We start from the raw sequence: 23,796 nt of genomic DNA on the forward strand, positions 1-23,796 counted from the left end.
GGGTTCATCTTGCATCCTAAAGCGCTACAATGAGTGATTTCAAGTTGGGTGTTTAAGGCTGGTGTTAGTGTTTAATAAACACTAACACCAGCCTTAACACCGAAATGGAAATCAGCTGGTGTTAAGGCTTTGACCTCTGAATATCGTCAACTTCCGGTAGCTGGTGTTATCGATTTTGCCAAATTGTCGTCTGCTGAACCGACCTTTGTGGCTGGTGTTAGTATTTCACGTACAAATGTCCTATTCACTAACACTAACCCCTAGGGATTAAGCAAATGTTGATTTCCAGTTCGGTGTTAGTGTTAGTGTTGCTAAATTAGAGTAGCCTAGCATATATTCATGCTGATCACATGCAATAACATCATCTTGTGTAGCTTTTCGTTTTCGAACTGTGAAATCATGTTGAATGCTCAAGTTCGGCGTCAGCCGAACAAAATTAGGAAGCCGTGTTCCACCGAAGAATCCACGAAAAGCTATCTGCGCCTTAACGAAGGGCAGATAGAAGAGCTGGGAAGCGAATTCAATGCGTGGAGGGGGGCGGGGCCCCGCGGAATCGTGAAATCGGAGCAAATGGTAATGACATTACTGGATTATCTAGCAGGAGGTGGGTACTACCGGCAAGTTGGGAGAAGTGCCGGATTGTCAACATCAGCAGCATTCCGGCACACCCATCTTGTAGCCGATTTCCTTTTCGACATTGCACGGCACCATATACAGCTACCACAACATGACGAAATGCAACGTTTGTCGTCAGAACTTCGATATCCCGATGGCGAAGTGAGTTTATTCTATGCAAATATTCTACTTCATTATGACGTCTATAAGCCTATTATAGTATACTAGTTTTGGTGATATCGTCAAGTAAAAGAGAAAGATAGATGGAGAAATGAGGGAGAGAGAGAGAGAGAGAGAGAAAGAGATTACGTTTGTGTGTGTGTGTTTGTGACGTGGGATAAATCAAACGAATGTACTAGTCTATATTGTTACTTTTTAAAAATATATTTCCATATAAGTCTAGTGCCTTTTTACCTTTATGATATAAATCAGCACATTGCGGGAAAAAGAGCACCCTACCATATTTTGATACCGGCTTTATAATTTGGATCGGTTCTTTTCTAAATAATAATATCACCTCTTTCTGCGTGTCTATTATCATAACCATTACCTCCCTCTCCCCCTTTTCCCTTCCTTCTCACCCCTTCTCCTTATCAAGCATATACATTTTTTGTATAGATTTGTTGTATTCTAATATCATTTTCAATTGATTGTTTTAGGTAAAGAATGTTATCCTCTACATTGACGGATACATCGCGCGGATCCAGCGGCCTGACCATGCGGGAAACGCATATTTTTGCGGCAGGCATGGGAAGTCTTGCGACTCTCTCAATACCCAGTATGTAACCGACCAATTCGGCAAAGTTCGTCACATCATTACAGGTAAGTTATGCTTTCAGTACATCCATGACAAATTGTAAACTACTAAACCTAACTCAATTATAAGTTTTGTTATACGTTTGTGAAGTTTCCTGTTAATACTCAAATTTAGGTGGAGAATGTTATTCAACCATGTATTTCTAATCTGAAACATGTCAGTCCATATAATTGATTGTAATAAAATAATATAGAGATTAAGCAAAGCCAAAGTAGAAATCAACATCCCATAATTTTGAACACAAATTAAACATAACTCAAACCACGTAAATTATTTTAAACTGCTTCTATATATTCACCACCTAATCTCCATTTGTTTTACTTTTTTAAGGACTCCCCGGGTCAACCCATGATAAGACCGCCACTGAATGGAGCAGGACCTTCATGGACTTTCTGGACAACCTCCCGGATGGATACATAACGATAGGGGACCCTGCCTACAGGAATCTCCACCGCAACGTTGGTCATCGGTTCGTGGGACACGGCCTCACTGATGAGCAGCAACAGTTCAACGATGATATAACAAGACTTCGACAAGTGATAGAGCGCACCATCGGGGCGACACAGCTCAAGTGGCGGATGGCTCAGATGAAAGAGAACAGACTCGCAGCTAAAGGAGGGATTATCTTTGCGTCAAAACTCATCGTGTCCATGGCAGTTCTACACAACCGATATACAAATTACTTATAAGCTATCATTCTCGTAGTTAAGAAACCGTACAAAAATTTGCAAATGAAATGTACCTTTTCTTTGTCAGTTCATCTCAATGAATGCCGTCACTTCTTCGCTCTCTCTCTCGCTCCCTCTCTCTCTACTTCTTATGCTCAGTGGCGGTTGCAGGATTTTCCTTTTTTCAAACTTTTTCGGCTAGGGGGGGGGGGGGGGGCGTCGGTTCCCATGCCTGCTTACGCTCGCCCCCTCCTCTTAGTTCTTAGTCGTCTCCCCTCTCTCTCTCTCTCTCTCTCTCTCTCTCTATCTCTCTCTCCCTCTCTATGTATTTAAATTATGTAAATTATATACATACATAACATCCATTCCGTGGGGGGGGGGGGGGGGGGGGGGGGGGGGGGGGAAGGGGGTGGGTCTATAATATGCATTGCATTTCAGGTATGTGCCGCAGGAGACCACAATATTATTATTGTGAAACCTGTATTTTCGTTCAGGTGTATAATAATCATTCTGTATATCTAGTAATATCTAATAAATTCAAAAGACAATATTCAACTTGCTCTGTTATACTATTAGAATCATTTCAGCCTTCTTCTGTTAAGTGCAAAGGAAAAGTTTAGTTCTGCATGGGAGTGTTCGAAATCCACGATTCACAAAGATACACAAATCGATGTTATTTTTTGAAAGTTTGGATTAACTGATGAGCAAACAAAAACATAATGTAAAGGTTATGTTATCAGGTTGTCGTTGAACCATAATTCTCCCTCGCGCAGTTTAAGAAAGAACTGTTTTTGAATAGGTAATTTGTCATTGTATCATCAAATATCTCTATGAGATTGTGGCACTTCCTGACCCTCCCAAAACCCACCTTCTCCTTTATGTATAAGTGGCTCTGTTCTGACATAATCAACAACAACTTGTATATAGATCCACACAACACTAAGCATAACTATCGAAATTCAAATAATGTTTCCAAATAATATTTAATGCAAAACGATTTGACGCCCTATGTACATCGTGGATAGTTATTGTTCCTTGTCCTCGGTTTCACCTAACTGGACGTCGATCCCCAGAGCGGAACCAACCATCACCCGAAGTGCCGTCATCTCGTCCACAAGCCTTCCCAAAAGGACAATTACTTCGTCGTCACGCTTTCTCTTCTGTCTCCGATTTGTTGGGGGAGAAGCGGACGATGTGGATGGGGCTCCCGTCGCCTCCTCATCACCTTCACCTGGGATGACTATCACTTCCCCTGGGATGACCACGCCTCCTTCTGTAATCACTGCTTGAGGTTTGATCTATATAAAAACAAATAGGCGAAATTTGTAATGATTTCCATTTTCCAGTTAGTGAATGCATAATAAAGTTCCCATTGGTTTGCAATCTTAACTTTAAGATCCCAGTTTGCCAATGCAATTTTCCCATTCATGCATGTTTCTAATGCATTATTACTAACCTTAATAAGTAGGCCCAATATATTTATATATTTCTGATAAAGATGTACAAAGATTTAGATTTTCCAAAGATATCTCCCTTGTTGATAAAATACATCATCATTATTTTACACTCTTTTACCAGCATGTAATATATGGTTTGACAAATTAAAAAAAATGAAATAATGAAATAATAATGATAACAAATAATGACAATAGGCATACCTGTCCTCCAGCTGGGAAATACAGCTGCTGGTACTCTTCAAAGAGCAAGTACAGCTCCGTTGATCCCCGGAGTACCGGATCTCGGGTGTCTGTACCAGATACCATGGTGTGCTGCAGTATATCCCGGTACTCCCTGCCCAAGTTCTTCAGGAGGTTCTCGGTTGCGTTCTCCTGGTAGCTGAGCTTGTCAGCTACCGTTTTGTGGAAACCTTTAGTTGTACCATTCCGTTTCATTTGTTTGTACACGTCGTGGCAGCTGAGGTACTCCTGCATTACTGCCATGATGCCCTGAAGATTCCACGCCTTTCTTCTGTTTGCCATTGTTCTATGATGGGAAAAAAAATCATAAATTAAAGCATGGGCGTACAAACAGTCTTGTATAGTTTGAGATTCATGGGTTAGCAAAGTCATCAATGAGTTAATTAGTGTAACAATATATTTTCATTTGACTGCAACGGGTAGTTTGCGTTCTGGTGAGGGGAGAAAGAGAGAGAGAGAGTCGGAGAGAGAAGGAGGAGGGGGAGAAGAGCGGGCGTGTAGAGCAGGCACGTAGTCACGGAGGGGGTGGGGGGAACACGTGCCCCCCCCCCCCCAATTTCCAATATCAGTTGATCTTGTTTAGGCCCCTCCCCAGGATTTCGATCAATTACATGTATGTGCTCCCCCCCCTAACATCAAACTCTGGCTACGGCCCTGATGTGGAGGAATGAGCCATATAGGGGCGTACATGTCGTTGAAAAAATTGAGATTGACTTCCGCGGGGGGGGGGGGGGGGGGGGGCGTAAGGAGGAATTGATGAAAGGAGGAACCATCATCGTTAGATACAACCTAGCCTAGGCTTACATGTCTGTACACCCCCCCCCCTCATACTCCTTTCTCTGAAGAACAACAACAATACAAACACAGTTCGATATAAGTAATCGTGAACATTTTTGACAAAAAACGATTAGGCCTCAGTCTATATTGCCGTCCAATACAATTCATATGACTATCAGCTTAATGAGAATAGTCTAGCTAATATTGCTTAAAAGTCGGACGTGATGGGTAGGCATAATTATGTGCCCTATATGCCTAAGAAACACAGATAACTCAGATTCACCGAATTGTCACTTGCTTCCCAATCCGGGGGGGGGGGGGGGGTATGCCTAATCACATATTATGACATACTTTTTCACACAAAAATTTCTAAACGATGGGCCTAGACCTAGTGGTTTCGACTTGAGCGGCACACCCCCGTCCAAACCAAATCTGAGGATCCCCCTCCCTCCCTCTCCCCCGAATGTCAGATATTAAAGAGGTTGAAAACAACGGGATTAGCAGCTTGTTTTGGGAGCTCGGAGAAGAAGAGAGGAAAGTAAAGTCAGATAGACTCAGAGTTCTAGTCTAGTATATGCCTACAGAGTACAGAGAATCTAATAAAACAAATTAATTCAACATAATAATGTAACACCGATTCACCAAATAATCCAAAAATAGCCTTTGTTTTTCAGCGCCCCTATATAATTATCCTTCCCTTTTTACAATTCACACACCAAAAAAAGCTTGCCCGATGCACTGGTTCGGCACGCGCATTAGAACAGCGCATCTGATCTGACGGGCCCGCCTGGCAGGCCGGCGCGAGTGTGAGCTAGAACATGCTAAATAGCGTTCATGGGAGTGAACACTACTAGTGTGTGTGTGGTCGAGCTTACTAAATTTTACACACACAATTAAGATTGTACGTTGCATTCTTCTAGTCTCGTAATGCGCGTAGCGAGCTAACTGTCTACAATTAGAAGTTTTCTAGGAACCATCATCCATCATTTCAATTATTATTTAACATTTTAGCCAAAGAAATAATGCTGACTTACCACTGATTTTTCCGTCGACTATATTTAGACAGCTCCAAGAAGAATAACAAGGTAGGGTCTAAATTTTATTGCAAAATATTGTTTGTATATTCGCGCCTTTGCAGTGTTCGTCTGTCTAGCGAAGCACTCAGCAAATCTGCTGCGCCTGCTTCGGGCGTCAAGGCTCTGACCGATCGCCTCGTCCCTTCGGATTTCCTTATATAAATTAAAATGGGTCATTCATGTGCTTGTTTGTAAGTAAGCTCACCTACAAACGAACGGGGATTTCGTTTCAAAGTAGACCTAGAAGGTAAAGCATAAGCCTACCTTTTCTTTGCCTTTCTAGTATTTATTAGGTTTTAACAACATTTTCAACTTTCATTTTATAATCTAGCCTTCTAATTCTAGGCTAATTAGGTCTAAGCTCTAGATCTAGTTATAATACTAGTTCTATGAGCTAGCAGTGAAGAACATTTTTTTATTGGTACTACACTACATGAAAAACATTCTCAGAACGAGCATTACTAGTTTAATCTAAGCCCTAGACTAAATCCACATGAATCATTTCATATATTTTGTTTAAAGGCTGGGGTCTTTCTTTCAAAATTTCATTTTATGGATGCCGCGCCCCCTCCGATCCACCAAGCTACACACACACGTACCCGAACAACAGTCAACTCACGTACGACGCTAATTTATTGGCTGACGAATTAATAAGAATATGTGAAACAACATGTCATTTACATGTGATCCATACATTTATTGTGTGTAAAATAAGTTATTTCATAACACCAGAGAAATAGGTTTAAATTTATTCTGTGCTTTTCATGAAATCTTTAGTTTTTATGTAGTATTTTTAAATCATCGTCGTGAAATCAAGTGAAATCAATTGCAGTGCAGTGGTGTTTACGGTGGTGTTAAGCTATCGATATTGATATCGGTATCGGGCTCTTAATTTCATCAGCACATTTTTAGCTCGATTTAAGAGCTCTTGACTGCTCTAAACACTAACACTAACACTAACACCCAACTTGAAATCACTCAATGGATTTTGTATAGGCATGTTTTTGCCCGTGTATGCTAGGTATTACAAGAGCTCGCACGCACGGACATTATCTTAAACGGACGCTCATTCCGTTATTAATTGGCAGAAAAAGGTGAACAAGGTATCAAAATGCTTGAAAAAATGTGTTAAATATTATGACAGAAAAAAATTGGCGATTCTATGTTGCAAAATGCCATTACGCGCGGAAACGCGCGCGCACGCACATGCGCGCGTTTTTTGCGAAATGCTTAAAATGGCCTAAAACGTATGCAAAATGAATTTAAGACGATTTTGAGCATTTTTTTTTCCGCGCGCGCTGACGCGCGGACGTACGCATGCGCGCGCGTTTTCTGACCTGAAATTGACCGGACGGATATTGACCTTAATCATGATAAATATGAATGAGAAATGCCTTGCCGTTATGAAGATATGATCATGAGTTGAAAGTACCAAAAAAAATACAAAATGGCGCCTGGATGACGTCATGAAAATTTGATGACCTTGAAAATGTTACTGTCACGTCTTATGACAATGACTTATGACTGTGCCAAAATTGAACGAAATTGATTGAACTGATCTTGAGTTATCCTGTTAACAAAAAAGTGCGGAGAAATAAAAATAAATAAATAACTAGAAATTTAATTCGTCATGGGGACGAATTAGGTGGTCTGTCTTCAAGTCTTATGATGTATTATAATATTTACTATATTGAGAAAGGGAGAAGTTATATAGACATGTAAACAATGATGATCATGATGATGATGATGATCTTGATAGTAATGGGGATGACGATGATGATGATGATGATCATGATGATGTTGATGATTATCATCAACAGACCACGATGACATCAGACTGAAAAAAATGAGAGAACATTTAGATAGTATATAGTCTCAGCTACAACATACTCAAAAATCAACAAAAATCAAGCCGAAATAACGGCGATATTGCTCGCAAAAGACAAGAATGTAGAATCCAGATTTGAGAAAAAGTCATCTCCCATAAGGATTACACGCAAAAAGTAATGGATCTAGTGATAATAGGGTAATAATAAAGTAAATATGGTTGTTTATTACATTATTTGCGATTGTACGTGTTTTAATATTCAAAGGAGATGGTAGAGTGAATGGTCAAAAAGAAAAAAAAGTGAAGAAAAAAAAAATGTTGGAGACGCCCGGACTCGAACCAGGGACCTCGAGGTCGGAAGTCAAGTGCGTTACCGATATACCAAAACATTTCCCATAGAGATTACACGTAAACGGAAAATGGAATGCACAAATCCCACTTTGTAATTGAAATATGAGCATGATCCCGGCATCTGATCGAAAAATAAAGGACACACTTGTGATAGCTTATTGTCTCAGCTACAACATACTCAAAGTTCAGCGTAAACAAAGCTAAAACGACGGAGATATTGCTCGCAAAAGACAGGATGTAAAATCCAGTTTTGAGAAAAAGTCATGTCCCATAGAGAATACACGCAAAATGTGAAAAATTGACATGCCTCCTTTAATCGCAAAAATACGCCATGATGCCTTTGTCAAAATGAAATATCGTGGTGACTGCATTTGTAGAAAATTGTCTCAGCTAGATCATATCAAAATTTGAAAGAAAATTGATCAATATTTACAGAGATACAGTCTATTTACCAGAAATCTGCTGACGTCATAATATGCAAATTGAAATTTTGAGTTGGGAGGCCATTATGACGTCATGAGTTAATTGAGGGTCAAATGAGACATGAAATCATATTTCCAATTCATACTATATCAAAATATGGAAAAAAAATTGGGTTCAACTTCCATCCTAAAGCGCTACAATGGATTTTGTATAGGCATGTTTTTGCCCATGTATGCTATGTATTACGAGAGCTCGCACGCACGGACATTATCTTAAACGGACGCTCATTCCGTTATTACTGGTCAGAAAAAGGTGAACAAGGTATCAAAATGCTTGGAAAAATGTGTCAAACATGATGACAGAAAAAAGTCAGCGATTCTATGTTGCAAAATATCAGAAAACGCGAAAACGCGCGCCCATCCGCGTGTGCGCGTTTTTTTGCAAAATGCTTGAAATGGCCTGAAACGTATGCAAAATTAATTTGAAACGATTTGGAGCATTTTTATTTTTTGCGCGCGCGGTGACGCGCGGACGTACGCATGCGCGCGCGTTTTCTGACCTGAAATTGACCGGACGGATATTGACCTTAATCGTGATAAATATGAATGAGAAATGCCTTTCCGTTATGAAGTTATGATCATGAGTAAAAAGTACCCCAAAAAACACAAAATGGCGCCTGGATGACGTCATGAAAACTTGATGACCTTGAAAATGTTACTCTAACGTCTCATGACAATGACCTATGACTGTGCCAAAATTGAACGAAATTGACTAAACTGATCTTAAGTTATCCTGTTAACAAAAAAGTGTGAAAATAAATAAAAATAAATAATAATAATAATAATAATAATAATAATAAAGAAAGAAAATTCTGACGAAAACAATAGGTGATCTGTCGTTGACAGACCACCTAATAATAATAATAATAAAGAAAGAAAATTCTGACGAAAACAATAGGTGATCTGTCGTTGACAGACCACCTAATAACTAGACATATAATACTTGTTTGGAACAAGTATAGGTGGGCTGGTCAACTAACATTTGAGACAAAATAGAGCAAAAATAAGCGACATACTGCTTACAAATTCTTAAAAGACAATATCATGTAGATTCATAACGTGAACTAAATTCACCTTCTATAGGCATAACACGCAAATTATGAAGTTTTTGACATGAGGCCTTTAATCAAAATTTTCACTATGATGACGTCATCAAAATGAAAAATGGTTAACACTGCGCTTGTAGAAAATTGTCTTAGCTACAACATGTCGAAATTTTGAAGAAAATTGATCAATATTTACAGAGATACAATCAATCTTACATAAATATGCTGACGTCATAATATGCAAATTCGTATTTTGAGTTCCAAGGCCATTGTGATGATGTCACGATACACTTAATGGCCAAATGAGACATGGAATCATATTTCCGACTCATACTCTATCTAAATATGAAAAAAAATTGAGGATTCCGGTGCATTCCAAAGAGCTATAACGGATTTTGTATAGGCATGTTTTTGCCCATATATGCTATGTATTAAAAGAGCTCGCGCGCACTGACATTTATCTTGAATTTACGCTCATCTTGTTAATAATGGTCATAAAGAGATAAACATGGTATCAAATTCCTTGAAAAAATATGAAAAATATCATGAAAGAAAAAAAAATGGCGATTCTATGTTTTTTAATGGTGTTACGCGCGAAAACGCGCGCGCATGCTCGTACGCGCGATTTTTTATAAAATGCTTAAAATGACCTGAAACGTATGCAAAATAAATTTGAGACGATTTTGAGCATTTTGAAATTTTGCGCGCGCATTGACGCGCGGACGTACGCGCATGCGCGCGTTTTTTGACCTGAAATTGACCGGACTGATATTGACCTTGATCATGATAAATATGAATGAGAAATAATTTTTGGTTATGAAGATATGATCATGAGATGATTTTCAGAAAATTTCACAAAATGGCGCCTAGATGACGTCATCAGTCAAGGTCAAGGTTGAAAACCTTACCGTGTTTTGTCCATATGCCTATACATATGTGTGCCAAATTTCAAGTTATTTGATTTAGCCATTTTCAAGTTATCTTGTTAACAAAAAAGTGGTTAGAAATAAAATAAATAAATAACTAGAAAGTCTACTGCGTGACTTGTACAGCCAATTTGTAGCTCCACAAGCAATCATTGCAGCCACAGACTTGACCCTTCTGGACTACAAGAACAAGGAGAATCTTTGTGAAGAATCTGAAATGGTCATAAAAAGCGCAACAAGAGAAATTGTGAACACTTTAGATGAGTCTGATTGCCATAAGTTCTATGCAGCAGTGCATTCATATTACACCAAGGCATGTGACTACATTGTAAGTAAGTTTCTATTGAAGTCTGATGTTCTCATCCATGTGCAAGTGGCTGACATTGCATATCAGAAGGATGCCAAATTCACTTCTCTAAAGTTCTTCATCAACAAGTTCCCCTGCATGTTGCTTCAGGAAGAAGAAGAAGACAAGCACAGTGCCCTAGATGCTCTGGAGAACCAGTTCCTTATCTATCAAATTGCTCAGCTTCCAGACTTAGTGCAAAATGAGGAATCTACTGACAAGCAGTGGACAAGTATGATGACAGAAAAGAATGTTTCTGGTGAACTGTGCTATGACAGACTTGCAAAAGGGATTCTAACCATACCCCATACCAATGCTGAATGTAAAAGGGTCTTCAGTCAGGTGCGAAAGAACAAAACTGACTTCAGAGGGTCCATGAGCAACGAAACTCTAAAAAGTGTCCTTATTACTAAGGCTCGCCAAACAACACCCTGCTACATGAGGGAATTTGACTCTGATTTTCCAAAGAAAGCTCGTGATGTGCGCTACGCGCACATGATATTCAGTTTTACTTAAATGTTACTAATTGAAAATTCCAAAGTGTTGGCAGCTATGCCAGGCCAAGGTAGTTGCTGGAAAGAGGACTTTTGTCTCTGCTTCTTTTGATTTGCAAAGTGAATGTCGCTGCAACATTACTCTATGCCATCCAGAACACACATCTCAAAGTCATCGCACACAATTTTCTGGAGAGTGGGCATTCCCACGTGGAATGCAATAGCATGCATTCTGCTATTGAAACAGAAAAAAAGAACATCAATGTCTTCACAATGCATGACTGGGTAAAACATCTTCCACAAATTAAGACGTCGGCTTCCATACAAGGTCATAAACATGTGCCATGGAGACTTTTATGATCTGAAAAATCTCTCACAGCAGATCATGAATAACAAACGCCTAGACGAAGATAGACACGTCTTCAACTGGCTACATGTAAAGAGCTTCCAATACAGGAAGGAAGAGCAAAGCACCATCTGCTACCATCTATAACTACTTGGATGACTACAAGAAGATAGATCATCAGTTCCACCTAACCTGGACCTTGTCTACCAAGAGAAGCATTTAAAAAAGCCTAAACCTTAAGAAGAAGGATCTCATCAACTTGTGCAATAGCCTAGCCATTCCTGAAGAGTTCCATGGATGGTATTTGGCACTCCCATTTTTTAAGTTTCTGACATTGACAGGGTCAAAAGGTCATGGCTTCCATGTATGATGTTTGACCAAGTATTATTTATAAGTTAATGGCATTAAACATAACTACTACACTTTGTCAGATTTTATGCTTGCAATCAAACTTTTAAATGCATTTTTACTCAAATGGCATATTTGGACATAGACAGTTGTGGTTTTAAGTCCTCGATCTATTATTTTATTTCTAATGTATTCTTTTGTTCTGGAATACATCAAGTTACTTTGAGAAACGTATCAAAGCAATTTGATATCAATTCATATCTCCCACTTATACATCTATTTACCTGTATTCACATTTCTGCTTGTACATGTATATATGCAATTGTAGCACTTTTTGATGATATGCGCATACTAATTGCTATGTAACACCTGACAGGTGTATCCAAATTCGATGAAAATGGTATCAAAATGTGCATAAGACTTGAGGAAAAGAATCAAAGAACAACAATGTAAAATTCCAAGCGGTTGCGGCGCTATCTCCAAAAATGCGGGGTGGGGGAGGGGGGGGGGGGGGGCTCTTACGCCACCCCCCCCCAAGTACAGTAAGGAGTAAATGACGTTAGCCATATAATTATAAATATGCATTTTTTAAGATGCTTACATATACATGTAAAGTGTTAAAGGGCAAGTTCACCCGAAAATAAGTTGATCTTCATACATGTAAAGTGTTAAAGGAGAAGTCCACCCCAAAAATAAGTTGGTCTTCATAAAAGCAGATAAATGAGAGAAACAAATCAATGAAATTTTGAGGAAAATCAAAAACAAATGAGAAAGTTATAAATTGTTGGAGTTGTAATCAGTGAAGCACAAATTGCAAACTGTGTGACATCACATGCGAGCTCATATCTCATTTGCTTTGTACAAAAAATATTTTGAAAAATTAATTTCCTCAGACGTTGATTAAATGAATACGATAACATTAGCATAAAACCAGTGATCAGTAATAACATCTATCTGAAAGATGAATAAGGGTAATGCTTTTCACCTACTAACAATACTGGTGAAGGTGATAGCAGTAGTAAAGGTAACGGAGACACTGATTATATTTAATATTAGCAGTGACAATGGAAATGTTTCATTTATATTACATTTTTTTATCACCATGTGTAGGTATTGAATATCTTCAAAATTTCTACCATTTCAGAAAACTTGGTTTAGTGAAGACTGGGTCTTGGCGAGTGTCTTTGATATGTTAAGGGAATTGAGGACAAATGATGGTGTAATACCGGAGTTGAAAGATGAGTATGAATATGACATAGTGCTCCGTGAGAAGTTGGTGAAGTCATGGGGGTTAGCCCAGGAAGCCTTAAAAGGTGCATGCTGCAGGAAAATACAAGAAGTATTAGGATATGAATGCTAGAAACAGGAAATTTAATAACGGAGATCAGGGTTTATCTTGCTTCCCACTGATCAGAACAAGTTGTTGCTGAAATGGAAGGGCCCATTCCCTGTGCTGGCGTAAAGTATGACTATGACTACATTGTCAGTGGTGTTCTTAAGAAATATCACATTAATCTTCTCAACAAATAATTTCTCAGGCAGAAGGTTAACTTGTCAGTGGCTGGCTGCTTTGATTTGTGTATAGAGAGTAGGAAGGTGTGTCAAGATTCTGCAGAAGATGCCGAGGATCAGTTTATATTGAAGGTAAATGTGGGTGCTGGGCTTATGCAGTAACATTCAGGAGAAGAATTCCTGATTGCTTATGCGAGTAACAAGTCATTACCACGGGTAGAAAATTACACAAAAAAGAAAAAAAGTGCTTAGCAATAGTACGAGCAATCAAAAAGTTAAAATATTATTTGTATTGAATTGAAGTACACACAGACCACAAACCATTCTTCTATATTCAAGCGAAGAGGTTTGACAATAAGAGAATCATGAGATGGAGCATGATGCTCCAAGATTACAGGTTTCGGCTTGTATCGGTGAAGGTTCAGTATAATGTTACAGCAGATTATATGAGCAGAATGTAAAATGCACTATACTCATGGATTTCTTTTGTCTGTCTACCATTGTAAATTATTGGATGTGTATCACGGTTTAATAACATATTTTGTTAATGTCATTTGTTGAATACATATTGCATTTACCAGGATTATGTAATGTTGAGATTTATTTTATATTGATCTTCCCAGCCACAAATGTATACCCATCAAACTTTCTATGATAGCACATACAAAATTATTATCCTGAGCATATGTTTTGTAGAAATTCATGAAATCCACTACACAAGTTTGATATGAAGAAGAAAATATTACAGCAATATATACGCATTGTAGTTTATGCAAGTGCAGGAATATTACTCACTACATTTTGAACAGAAAAAACAGAAAGAGATGATAATTAGACAGCCACCTTATGTATCTAAATATATCAGAGAGGGCTTAATGATGCTGAACACAATGGGTTGTGCTCTTTAATGCTGGATAATTGTTTAATTTTGAGTCAAAGACATTGTCTTCAGGTGATGATGTGAACATTTGATAATCTCTACTTTGTATTAACAGGTTATATACAAACTCTATGGACATTGACGTATAGCCATGTTATAGGTTTTCAACTTTGTGCAGAATATGTCATACATATTTATACATGGATTGTTTTTATGCTAATTATCCCACAGCATGATATTGTTGTGCTATGTTGGCATTGTTTTTAGCAAAGGTTTTATTCAAAGGTGTTTGTAGACTTATAACCATGCTCAACCTTTTTCATGATATTAACGTTCTGAAGTACGGGTGCTATATAATATCATTTAAAACAAAAAATCAGATTATTGGAAACACGTTTTAGTAATTGCATTTAGAATTGCGTTTAGAATTGCATGTGCAGATTTCAACTCAAATACAAGAGAAATGTAATGTATCTAAGTCTCATGACTTGATAAAAGTAAGAATGTCATATTATTTATTGTACATTATAAAACTTGGTTGATTAAACCATAGGTTGAGAACTGAGATTTCTGGATATACAACTATATGTATATTGACTAGGATTGGTATTTAGTGATATGAGCTATGTTGTGTCATGATCTTCTGATATCATGTAATGGTTGATAAGATGAAGAATGTTATGTTTGACTTTAAAGGTTTACCTTGATAAAGCTTAAATGATAATTTATGTGCAGTAAAAATTGAAACAGTTTGTTCCAAACATTTTCATGAGATATGTAGTAATTGAGTGATTTGTGTATGTCGTACTGTTTTATAAGTATTTATCTAGGAATGTGAGAAGGAAGCTCAGTACCTAGGAATTATTTTTGAAAAGAATATTTTTGTTTATGGTAAAAGTTGTCATGATGACTTTCAATAAGATGATGACTTTAAATAGGAAGAATAGATTTTATTGACAAAAATTAAGGAACATCCAAAGACATAAAAGAGGGAGAACGAGAGCCAGAGGCTGAAAATGGGGAGGGTGAAAGAGTAGAGAAAAGGATCGAGAGACAGAGCAAGAGAAAAAGAGGGAGGCAGAGCAAGAGAGGGAGAGGGTGAAAGAGTAGAAAGAGAGATACAGAAATAGAGCAAGAGAAGGGAAGGGAAACAAAGCAGTAGAGAGGAGAAAGAATTAAGCGAGATGTGAGTAGATAGATATATAGAAAGAGAAATGTATTGACATGTAAACAATTCTTTGTCCGTGGGAGCTAGAGACGTAAACATTGCGTATACATGGGTGAATAACTGGCAATAACTCATCGTAGATAAAATTGTCATTTTATGTATTAATGCTTTTATAATTAACGCAGTCATGACAGGGAACATGGAAATTGTGAGTATTTTGAGAGCTGTTCTAAAGAATAAAGCTGATATTTTTTGCAACGAGAATATATTTTTGACGAGCCGAAGTCGTACAATCGCCGGGTTAGAGTTATGGTTAGGTTAGGGGTGGGTGTTTATAAAAGCATATTTAATACATAAAATGACAAATTTATCTAAGATGAGGGATTTTAGATCATGAAATCATGAGGAGAAAAAAAAGTTGATCGAGCTGTCCCCCGAAGCACCCCACCCTGGACAACTCGACCTGGTGTCCAGGGGCTTTGCGTCGGTGTTGTCTAGAATTCCAACTTACTCCACATAGACATTACACGTAAACGAAAAATAGGATTTTCAATTCACATCTTGTCGTTGGAATATCGCCATGATCCCAACATCTGATTTATAGAAAAAAAATGTGACCTTAAGTGTAGAGAATTTTCTCAGCTACAACATATTCGAAGCTTGCAGAAAATCGAGAAAAAATAATCGAGATATTGCTCAAACAAGACTAGAATGTCCTAATGCAGATTTCAGAAAAAGTCACCTCCAATAGGCATGACACGCAAACTAAGAAAATTCTGACATGTCGCATTCAATCAAAATTGTCACTGTGATGACGTCATCAAAGTGAAACATGGTGAGATATAAGGAGACGGAAGGAGACTGGGTATAGTCATGTAAAAATACATGAGATGGACCGAGGGATGAAAGAGAAATCAGAATGCATAGGCTACTTGGAAGGGGTGAAAAAAAGAATACAAAGGGCAAAGGAAAGAGGTAAAGGAAATTAAGGAACATCCTATACGACATAAGAGGGAGAACGGGAGCCAAAGGCGGGAAAAGGAGAGCTGGCCGGTGAAAGAGTAGAGACAGATCGAGGGAGACATCAGCTAGAGCAGATCAAGAGGGAGGCAGAGCAAGAGAGGGAGAGGGTGAAAGCGTAGAGATAGATCGAGATATAGTAGTCGAAAAAGATGATAAAATCACTGATAAGAAACGAAAGCAAATTTTTAAAAAAATTACACCGGATATGGAAGTCGAGTGCTTTAACCAATATACCAAAATATGTCCCTTAGACAATACATGTAAAGCTGACAAACGGCCTTGGCATAGTCGCTATTTCAACTTTCAATTGAAAATTTCAACATGATTTCAACATCAGATCAAAAAACGGAAGGCACAGTTAAGATAGCTCATATTATCAGCTATAACATGCTTAAATTGTGGGGGAAATAGACCAAAAAACGATGAAGATATTGCTCGCGAAAGAGGGGAATATTGAATCCAGTTTTGAAAAAAAAAGTCATATAAAAATGTGAAAAATTGACAGGCCTCCTTTAATCGCAAAAATACGCCATGATTCCTTTGTCAAAATGAAATATCGTGTGGACTGCATTTGTAGAGAATTATCTCAGCTAGAACATATTAAAATTAGGAAGAAAATCAATTAAGTTTTACAGAGATACAATCGATTTTCAAAAATATGCTGACGTCATAATATGCAAATTGAAATTTTGAGTTCGGATGACGTCATGAGTTAATTGAGAGTCAAATAAGACATGAAATCATATCTCCGATTCATACTCTATCAAAATATGGAAAAAAAACTGATCTTGAGTTATCCTGTTAACAAAAAAGTGTGCAAATAAATAAAAATAAAGAACAAAAATAAACTACTTGATCATGATCATGATTTTCATGATGATGATAATGATAACCATGATGATGATCATGAGCGTGATCCTGACATCTGATTGAAAAAATGAGGGGACATTTAGATAGCATATATAGGCTCAGCTACAACATACACAAAAATCAACAAAAACCAAGCCGAAATAACGGCGATATTGCTCGCAAAAGATAAGAATGTAGAATCCAGATTTGAGAAAAAGTCATCTCCCATAAGGATTACACGCAAAAAGTAATGGATCAAGTGATAACAGGGTAATAATAAAGTAAATATGGTTGTTTATTACATTATTTGCGATTGTACGTGTTTTAATATTCAAAGGAGATGGTAGAGTGAAAGGTCAAAAAGAAAAAAAAGTGAAGAAAAAAAAATTGTTGGAGACGCCCGGACTCGAACCAGGGACCTCGAGGTCGGAAGTCAAGTGCCTTACTGATATACCAAAACATTTCCCATAGAGATTACACGTAAACGGAAAATAGAATTTACAAATCCCACTTTGTAAGTGAAATATGAGCATGATCCCGGCATCTGACCAAAAAATAAAGGGCACACTTATGATAGCTTATTGTCTCAGCTACAACATACTCAAAGCTCAGAGAAAATAAAGCTAAAAAAATGGAGATATTGCTCGCAAAAGACAGGATGTAGAATCCAGTTTTGAGAAAAAGTCATGTCCCATAGAGAATACACGCAAAATGTGAAAAATTGACATGCCACCTTTAATCGCAAAAATACGCCATGATACCTTTGTCAAAATGAAATATTGTGGCAACTGCATTTGTAGAAAATTGTCTCAGCTAGATCATATCAAAATTTGGAAGAAAATCAATCAATATTTACAGAGATACAGTCAATTTTCCAGAAAAATACTGACGTCATAATATGCAAATTGAAATTTTGAGTTGGGAGGCCATTATGATGACGTCATGAGTTAATTGAGGGTCAAATGAGACATTAAATCATATTTCCAATTCATACTCTATCAAAATATGGAGAAAAAAATTGGGTTCACTTTGCATCCTAAAGTGCTATAATGGATTTTGTATAGGCATGTTTTTGCCCATGTATGCTATGTATTACAAGAGCTCGCACGCACGGAAATTATCTTAAACGGACGCTCATTCCGTTATTAATGGTCAGAAAAAGGTGAACAAGGTATCAAAATGCTTGGAAAAATGCGTCAAATATGATGACAGAAAAAAATTGGCGATTCTATGTAGGAAAAAGCAATTACGCGCGAAAACGCGCGCGCATGTGCGTGCGCGCGTTTTTTGCAAAATGCTTAAAATGGCCTAAAACGTATGCAAAAAAAATTTGAGACGATTTTGAGCATTTTTATTTTTTGCGCGCGCGGTGACGCGCGGACGTACGCATGCGCGCGCGTTTTCTGACCTGAAATTGACCGGACGGATATTGACCTTAATCGTGATAAATATGAATGAGAAATGCCTTTCCGTTATGAAGATATGATCATGAGTAAAAAGTACCAAAAAAACACAAAATGGCGCCTGGATGACGTCATGAAAACTTGATGACCTTGAAAATGTTACTCTAACGTCTCATGACAATGACCTATGACTGTGCCAAAATTGAACGAAATTGACTAAACTGATCTTGAGTTATCCTGTTAACAAAAAAGTGTGAAAATAAATAAAAATAAACTAGAAATTTAATTCGTCATGGGGACGAATTAGGTGGTCTGTCTTCACGTCTTATGATAGATTATAATATTTACTATATTGAGAAAGGGAGAAGTTATATAGACATGTAAACAATGATGATCATCATGATGATCATGATGATGATCTTGATAGTAATGGTGATGACGATGATGATGATGATGATCATGATGATGTTGATGATTATCATCAACAGACCACGATGACACCAGACTGAAAAAAATGAGAGAACATTTAGATAGTATATAGTCTCAGCTACAACATACTCAAAAATCAACAAAACCAAGCCGAATTAACGAAGATATTGCTCGCAAAAGACAAGAATGTAGATTCCAGATTTGAGAAAAAGTCAGCTCCCATAAGGATTACACGCAAAAAGTAATGGATCTAGTGATAATAGGGTAATAATAAAGTAAATATGGTTGTTTATTACATTATTTGCGATTGTACGTGTTTTAATATTCAAAGGAGATGGTAGAGTGAAAGGTCAAAAAGAAAAAAAAGTGAAGAAAAAAATTGTTGGAGACGCCCGGACTCGAACCAGGGACCTCGAGGTCGGAAGTCAAGTGCGTTACCGATATACCAAAACATTTCCCATAGAGATTACACGTAAACGGAAAATGGAATTCTCAAATCCCACTTTGTAAGTGAAATATGAGCATGATCCCGGCATCTGATCGAAAAATAAAGGGCACACTTGTGATAGCTTATTGTCTCAGCTACAACATACTCAAAGCTCAGCGTAAACAAAGATAAAACGACGGAGATATTGCTCGCGAAAGACGAGAATGTAGAATCCAGTTTTGAGAAAAAGTCATGTCCCGTAGAGAATACACGCAAAATGTGAAAAATTGACATGCCTCCTTTAATCGCAAAAATACGCCATGATGCTTTCGTCAAAATGAAAATTTGTGTTCACTGCATCTGTAGAGAATTGTTTCAGCTAGAACATATAAAAATTTGAATGAAAATTGATCAATATTTACAGAGATACAATCAATTTTCCAAAAATATGATGACGTCATAATATGCAAATTGAAATTTTGAGTTCGGAGGCCATTATGATGACGTCATGAGTTAATTGAGGGTCAAATGAGACATGAAATCATATCTCCAATTCATACTCTATCAAAATATGAAAACAAAATTGGGTTCACCTTGCATCTTAAAGCGCTACAATGGATTTTGTATAGGCATGTTTTTGCCCATGTATGCTATGTATTACAAGAGCTCGCACGCACGGACATTATCTTAAACGGGCGCTCATTCCGTTATTAATGGGCAAAAAAAGGTGAACAAGGTATCAAAATGCTTGGAAAAATGTGCCAAATATGTTGACATGACAAATTTTGCGATTTTATGTTGCAAAATGCCATTACGCGCGAAAACGCGCGCGCATGCATGTGTGCGCGTTTTTTGCGAAATGCTTAAAATGGCCTGAAACGTATGCAAAAAAAATTTGAGACGATTTTGAGCATTTTTATTTTTTGCGCGCTCGCTGACGCGCGGACGTACGCATGCGCGCGCGTTTTTTGACCTAAAATTGACCGAACGGACATTGACCTTAATCATGATAAATATGAATGAGAAATGTTTTTCCGTTATGAAGATATGATCCTGAGTAAAAAGTACCAAAAAAAACACAAAATGGCGCCTGGATGACGTCATGAAAACTTGATGACCTTGAAAATGTTACTCTAACGTCTCATGACAATGACCTATGACTGTGCTAAAATTGAACGAAATTGACTAAACTGATCTTGAGTTATCCTGTTAACAAAAAAGTGTGAAAATAAATAAAAATAAATAATAATAATAATAAAGAAAGAAAATTCTGACGAAAACAATAGGTGATCTGTCGTTGACAGACCACCTAATAATAATAATAATAACTAGAAATTTAATTCGTCATATAGACGAATTAGGTGGTCTGTCTTCAAGTCTTATGAGAGATTATAATATTTACTATATTGAGAAAGGGAGAAGTTATATATACATGTAAACAATGATGATCATCATGATGATCATGATGATGATGATCTTGATAGTAATGGTGATGACGATGATGATGATGATGATGATGATGATGTTGATGATTATCATCAACAGACCACGATGACATCAGACTGAACAAAATTAGAGAATATTTAGATAGCGTATAGTCTCAGCTACAACATACTCAAAAATCAACAAAAACCAAGCCGAAATAACGGCGATATTGCTCGCAAAAGACAAGAATGTAGAATCCAGATTTGAGAAAAAGTCATCTCCCATAAGGATTACACGCCAAAAGTAATGGATCTAGTGATAATAGGGTAATAATAAAGTAAATATGGTTGTTTATTACATTATTTGCGATTGTACGTGTTTTAATATTCAAAGGAGATGGTACAGTGAAAGGTCAAAAAGAAAAAAAAGTGAAGAAAAAAAATTGTTGGAGACGCCCGGACTCGAACCAGGGACCTTGAGGTCGGAAGTCAAGTGCGTTACCGATATACCAAAACATTTCCCATAGAGATTACACGTAAACGGAAAATGGAATTATCAAATCCCACTTTGTAAGTGAAATATGAGCATGATCCCGGCATCTGATCGAAAAATAAAGGACACACTTACGATAGCTTATTTTCTCAGCTACAACATACTCAAAGCTCAGCGTAAACAAAGATAAAACGACGGAGATATTGCTCGCGAAAGACGAGAATGTAGAATCAAGTTTTGAGAAAAAGTCATGTCCCATAGAGAATACACGCAAAATGTGAAAAATTGACATGCCTCCTTTAATCGCAAAAAACGCCATGATACCTTTGTCAAAATGAAATCTTGTGACAACTGTATTTGTAGAGAATATTCTCAGGTAGAACATATCAAAATTTGAAAGAAAATTGATCAATATTTACAGAGATACAATCAATTTTCCAAAAATCTGCTGACGTCATAATATGAAAATTGAAATTTTGAGTTCGGAGGCCATTATGATGACGTCATGAGTCAATTGAGGGTCAAATGAGACATGAAATCATATCTCCAATTCATACTCTATCAACATATGAAAACAAAATTTGGTTCATCTTCCATCCTAAAGCGCTACAATGGATTTTGTATAGGCATGTTTTTGCCCATGTATGCTATGTATTACAAGAGCTCGCACGCACGGACATTATCTTAAACGGACGCTCATTCCGTTATTAATGGGCAGAAAAAGGTGAACAAGGTATCAAAATGCTTGGAAAAATGTGCTAAATATGATGACAGAGAAAATTTTGCGATTTTATGTTGGCAAATACCAATACGCGCGAAAACGCGCGCGCACGCGCGTGCGAGCTTTTTTTGCAAAACGCTTAAAATGGCCTGAAACGTATGCAAAATTAATTTTTAACGATTTGAAGCATTTTTTTTTTTTGCGCGCGCGCTGACGCGCGGACGTACGCGTGCGCGCGCGTTTTTTGACCTGAAGTTGACCGGACGGATATTGACCTTAATCATGATAAATATGAATTAGAAATGTTTCTCCGTTAAGAAGATATGATCATGAGTAAAAAGTACCAAAAAAACACAAAATGGCGCCTGGATGACGTCATGAAAACTTGATGACCTCGAAAATGTTACTCTAACGTCTCATGACAATGACCTATGACTGTGCCAAAATTGAAGGAAATTGACTAAACTGATCTTGAGTTATCCTGTTAACAAAAAAGTGTGAAAATAAATAAAAATAAATAATAATAATAATAAAGAAAGAAAATTCTGACGAAAACAATAGGTGATCTGTCGTTGACAGACCACCTAATAATAATAATAATAAAGAAAGAAAATTCTGACGAAAACAATAGGTGATCTGTCGTTGACAGACCACCTAATAAAGAAAGAAAATTCTGACGAAAACAATAGGTGATCTGTTTTCAACAGACCACCTAATAAAGAAGAAAGAAAATTCTGACGAAAACAATAGGTGATCTGTCGAAAACGACAGACCACCTAATAAAGAAGAAAGAAAATTCTGACGAAAAAAATAGGTGATCTGTCGAAAACGACAGACCACCTAATAAATAAATAATAAAGAAAGAAAATTCTGACGAAAACAATAGGTGATCTGTTTTCAACAGACCACCTAATAAATAACAAATAAAGGCAATTTTAACAAAAATATAAGGTGGTCTGTATTAGATACAGCCCACCTGATAATAAAGGCAATTTTAACAAAAATATAAGGTGGTCTGTATTAGATACAGCCCACCTGATAAATAAATAAAGGCAATTCTAACGAAATTATAAGGTGGTCTGTACGATATACAGCCCACCTGACTAGATTTGTAATACTTGTTTGGAACAAGTATAGGTGGGCTGATCCAACAAAAAATTGAGACAAAATAAAGGGTACATTTGAGATAGCTTATTGTCTCAGCTACAACATACTTGAAGTTCAGCGTTAACGAAGCTAAACGACAGAGATATTGCTCGCGAAAGAATCCGGTTTTGAGAAAAACTCATGTCCCATAGAGAATACACGCAAAATGTGAAAAATTGACATGCCTTTTTTAATCGCGAAAATACGCCCTGATGCCTTCGTCAAAATGAAAATTTGGGCCAACTTTCTTTGTAGAGAATTGTCTCAGCTAAAACATATCAAAATTTTAAAGACAATCGATCAATATTTACAGAGAAACAATCAATTTTCCGTAAATATGCTGACGTCATAATATGCAAATTGAAATTTTGAGTTTGGAGGCCATTATGATGACGTCATGAGTTAATTGAGGGTCAAATGAGACATGAAATCATATCTCCAATTCATACTGTATCAAAATATGACCCAAAAATTGGGGTCACCTTGCATCCTAAAGGGCTACAA

At 37.2% G+C, this 23,796-nt stretch overlaps 2 protein-coding genes and 1 long non-coding RNA gene across 3 annotated transcripts in view; 2 read left to right on the forward strand and 1 right to left on the reverse strand.

Moving 5' to 3' along the window:
• Positions 1-14,981, forward strand: part of LOC115927245 — a 31,865-nt gene extending 16,884 nt beyond the window's left edge. Inside the window, exon 2 of the long non-coding RNA XR_004065515.1 lies at positions 12,842-14,981. This is a non-coding gene — a long non-coding RNA (uncharacterized LOC115927245). The remainder of the gene's footprint in view (positions 1-12,841) is intronic.
• On the forward strand, positions 378-2,279 carry LOC115927243. Its single transcript, XM_030992823.1, has 3 exons — positions 378-777; positions 1,275-1,437; positions 1,763-2,279. The coding sequence occupies exons 1-3, from the start codon at positions 400-402 to the stop codon at positions 2,119-2,121; spliced, it is 900 nt and encodes a 299-aa protein (XP_030848683.1). The 5' UTR covers positions 378-399; the 3' UTR covers positions 2,122-2,279.
• On the reverse strand, positions 3,065-4,244 carry LOC115927244. The gene is made up of 2 exons (XM_030992825.1): positions 3,759-4,244; positions 3,065-3,398 (listed from the first exon to the last, which is right to left on the reverse strand). Exons 1-2 carry the CDS (start codon positions 4,167-4,169, stop codon positions 3,126-3,128), a joined length of 684 nt encoding a protein of 227 aa, XP_030848685.1. The 5' UTR covers positions 4,170-4,244; the 3' UTR covers positions 3,065-3,125.
• Positions 14,982-23,796: the final 8,815 nt, after the last annotated feature.

Source organism: Strongylocentrotus purpuratus, unplaced genomic scaffold (assembly GCF_000002235.5).
Source record: "Strongylocentrotus purpuratus isolate Spur 01 unplaced genomic scaffold, Spur_5.0 spur5_scaffold_20, whole genome shotgun sequence".
NCBI lineage: Eukaryota > Metazoa > Echinodermata > Echinoidea > Camarodonta > Strongylocentrotidae > Strongylocentrotus > Strongylocentrotus purpuratus.

Bases quoted from the DNA above. Each gene is read 5' to 3' on its own strand.
- LOC115927243 (XM_030992823.1), top strand. From the start codon at position 400: ATGTTGAATGCTCAAGTTCGGCGTCAGCCGAACAAAATTAGGAAGCCG. The intron at 778-1,274 runs GTGAGTTTATTC...TGATTGTTTTAG, and splicing joins TTCGATATCCCGATGGCGAA to GTAAAGAATGTTATCCTCTA. The intron at 1,438-1,762 runs GTAAGTTATGCT...TACTTTTTTAAG, and splicing joins AGTTCGTCACATCATTACAG to GACTCCCCGGGTCAACCCAT.
- LOC115927244 (XM_030992825.1), bottom strand. From the start codon at position 4,169: ATGACTTTGCTAACCCATGAATCTCAAACTATACAAGACTGTTTGTAC. The intron at 3,399-3,758 runs GTATGCCTATTG...GTTTTTATATAG, and splicing joins ATTTCCCAGCTGGAGGACAG to ATCAAACCTCAAGCAGTGAT.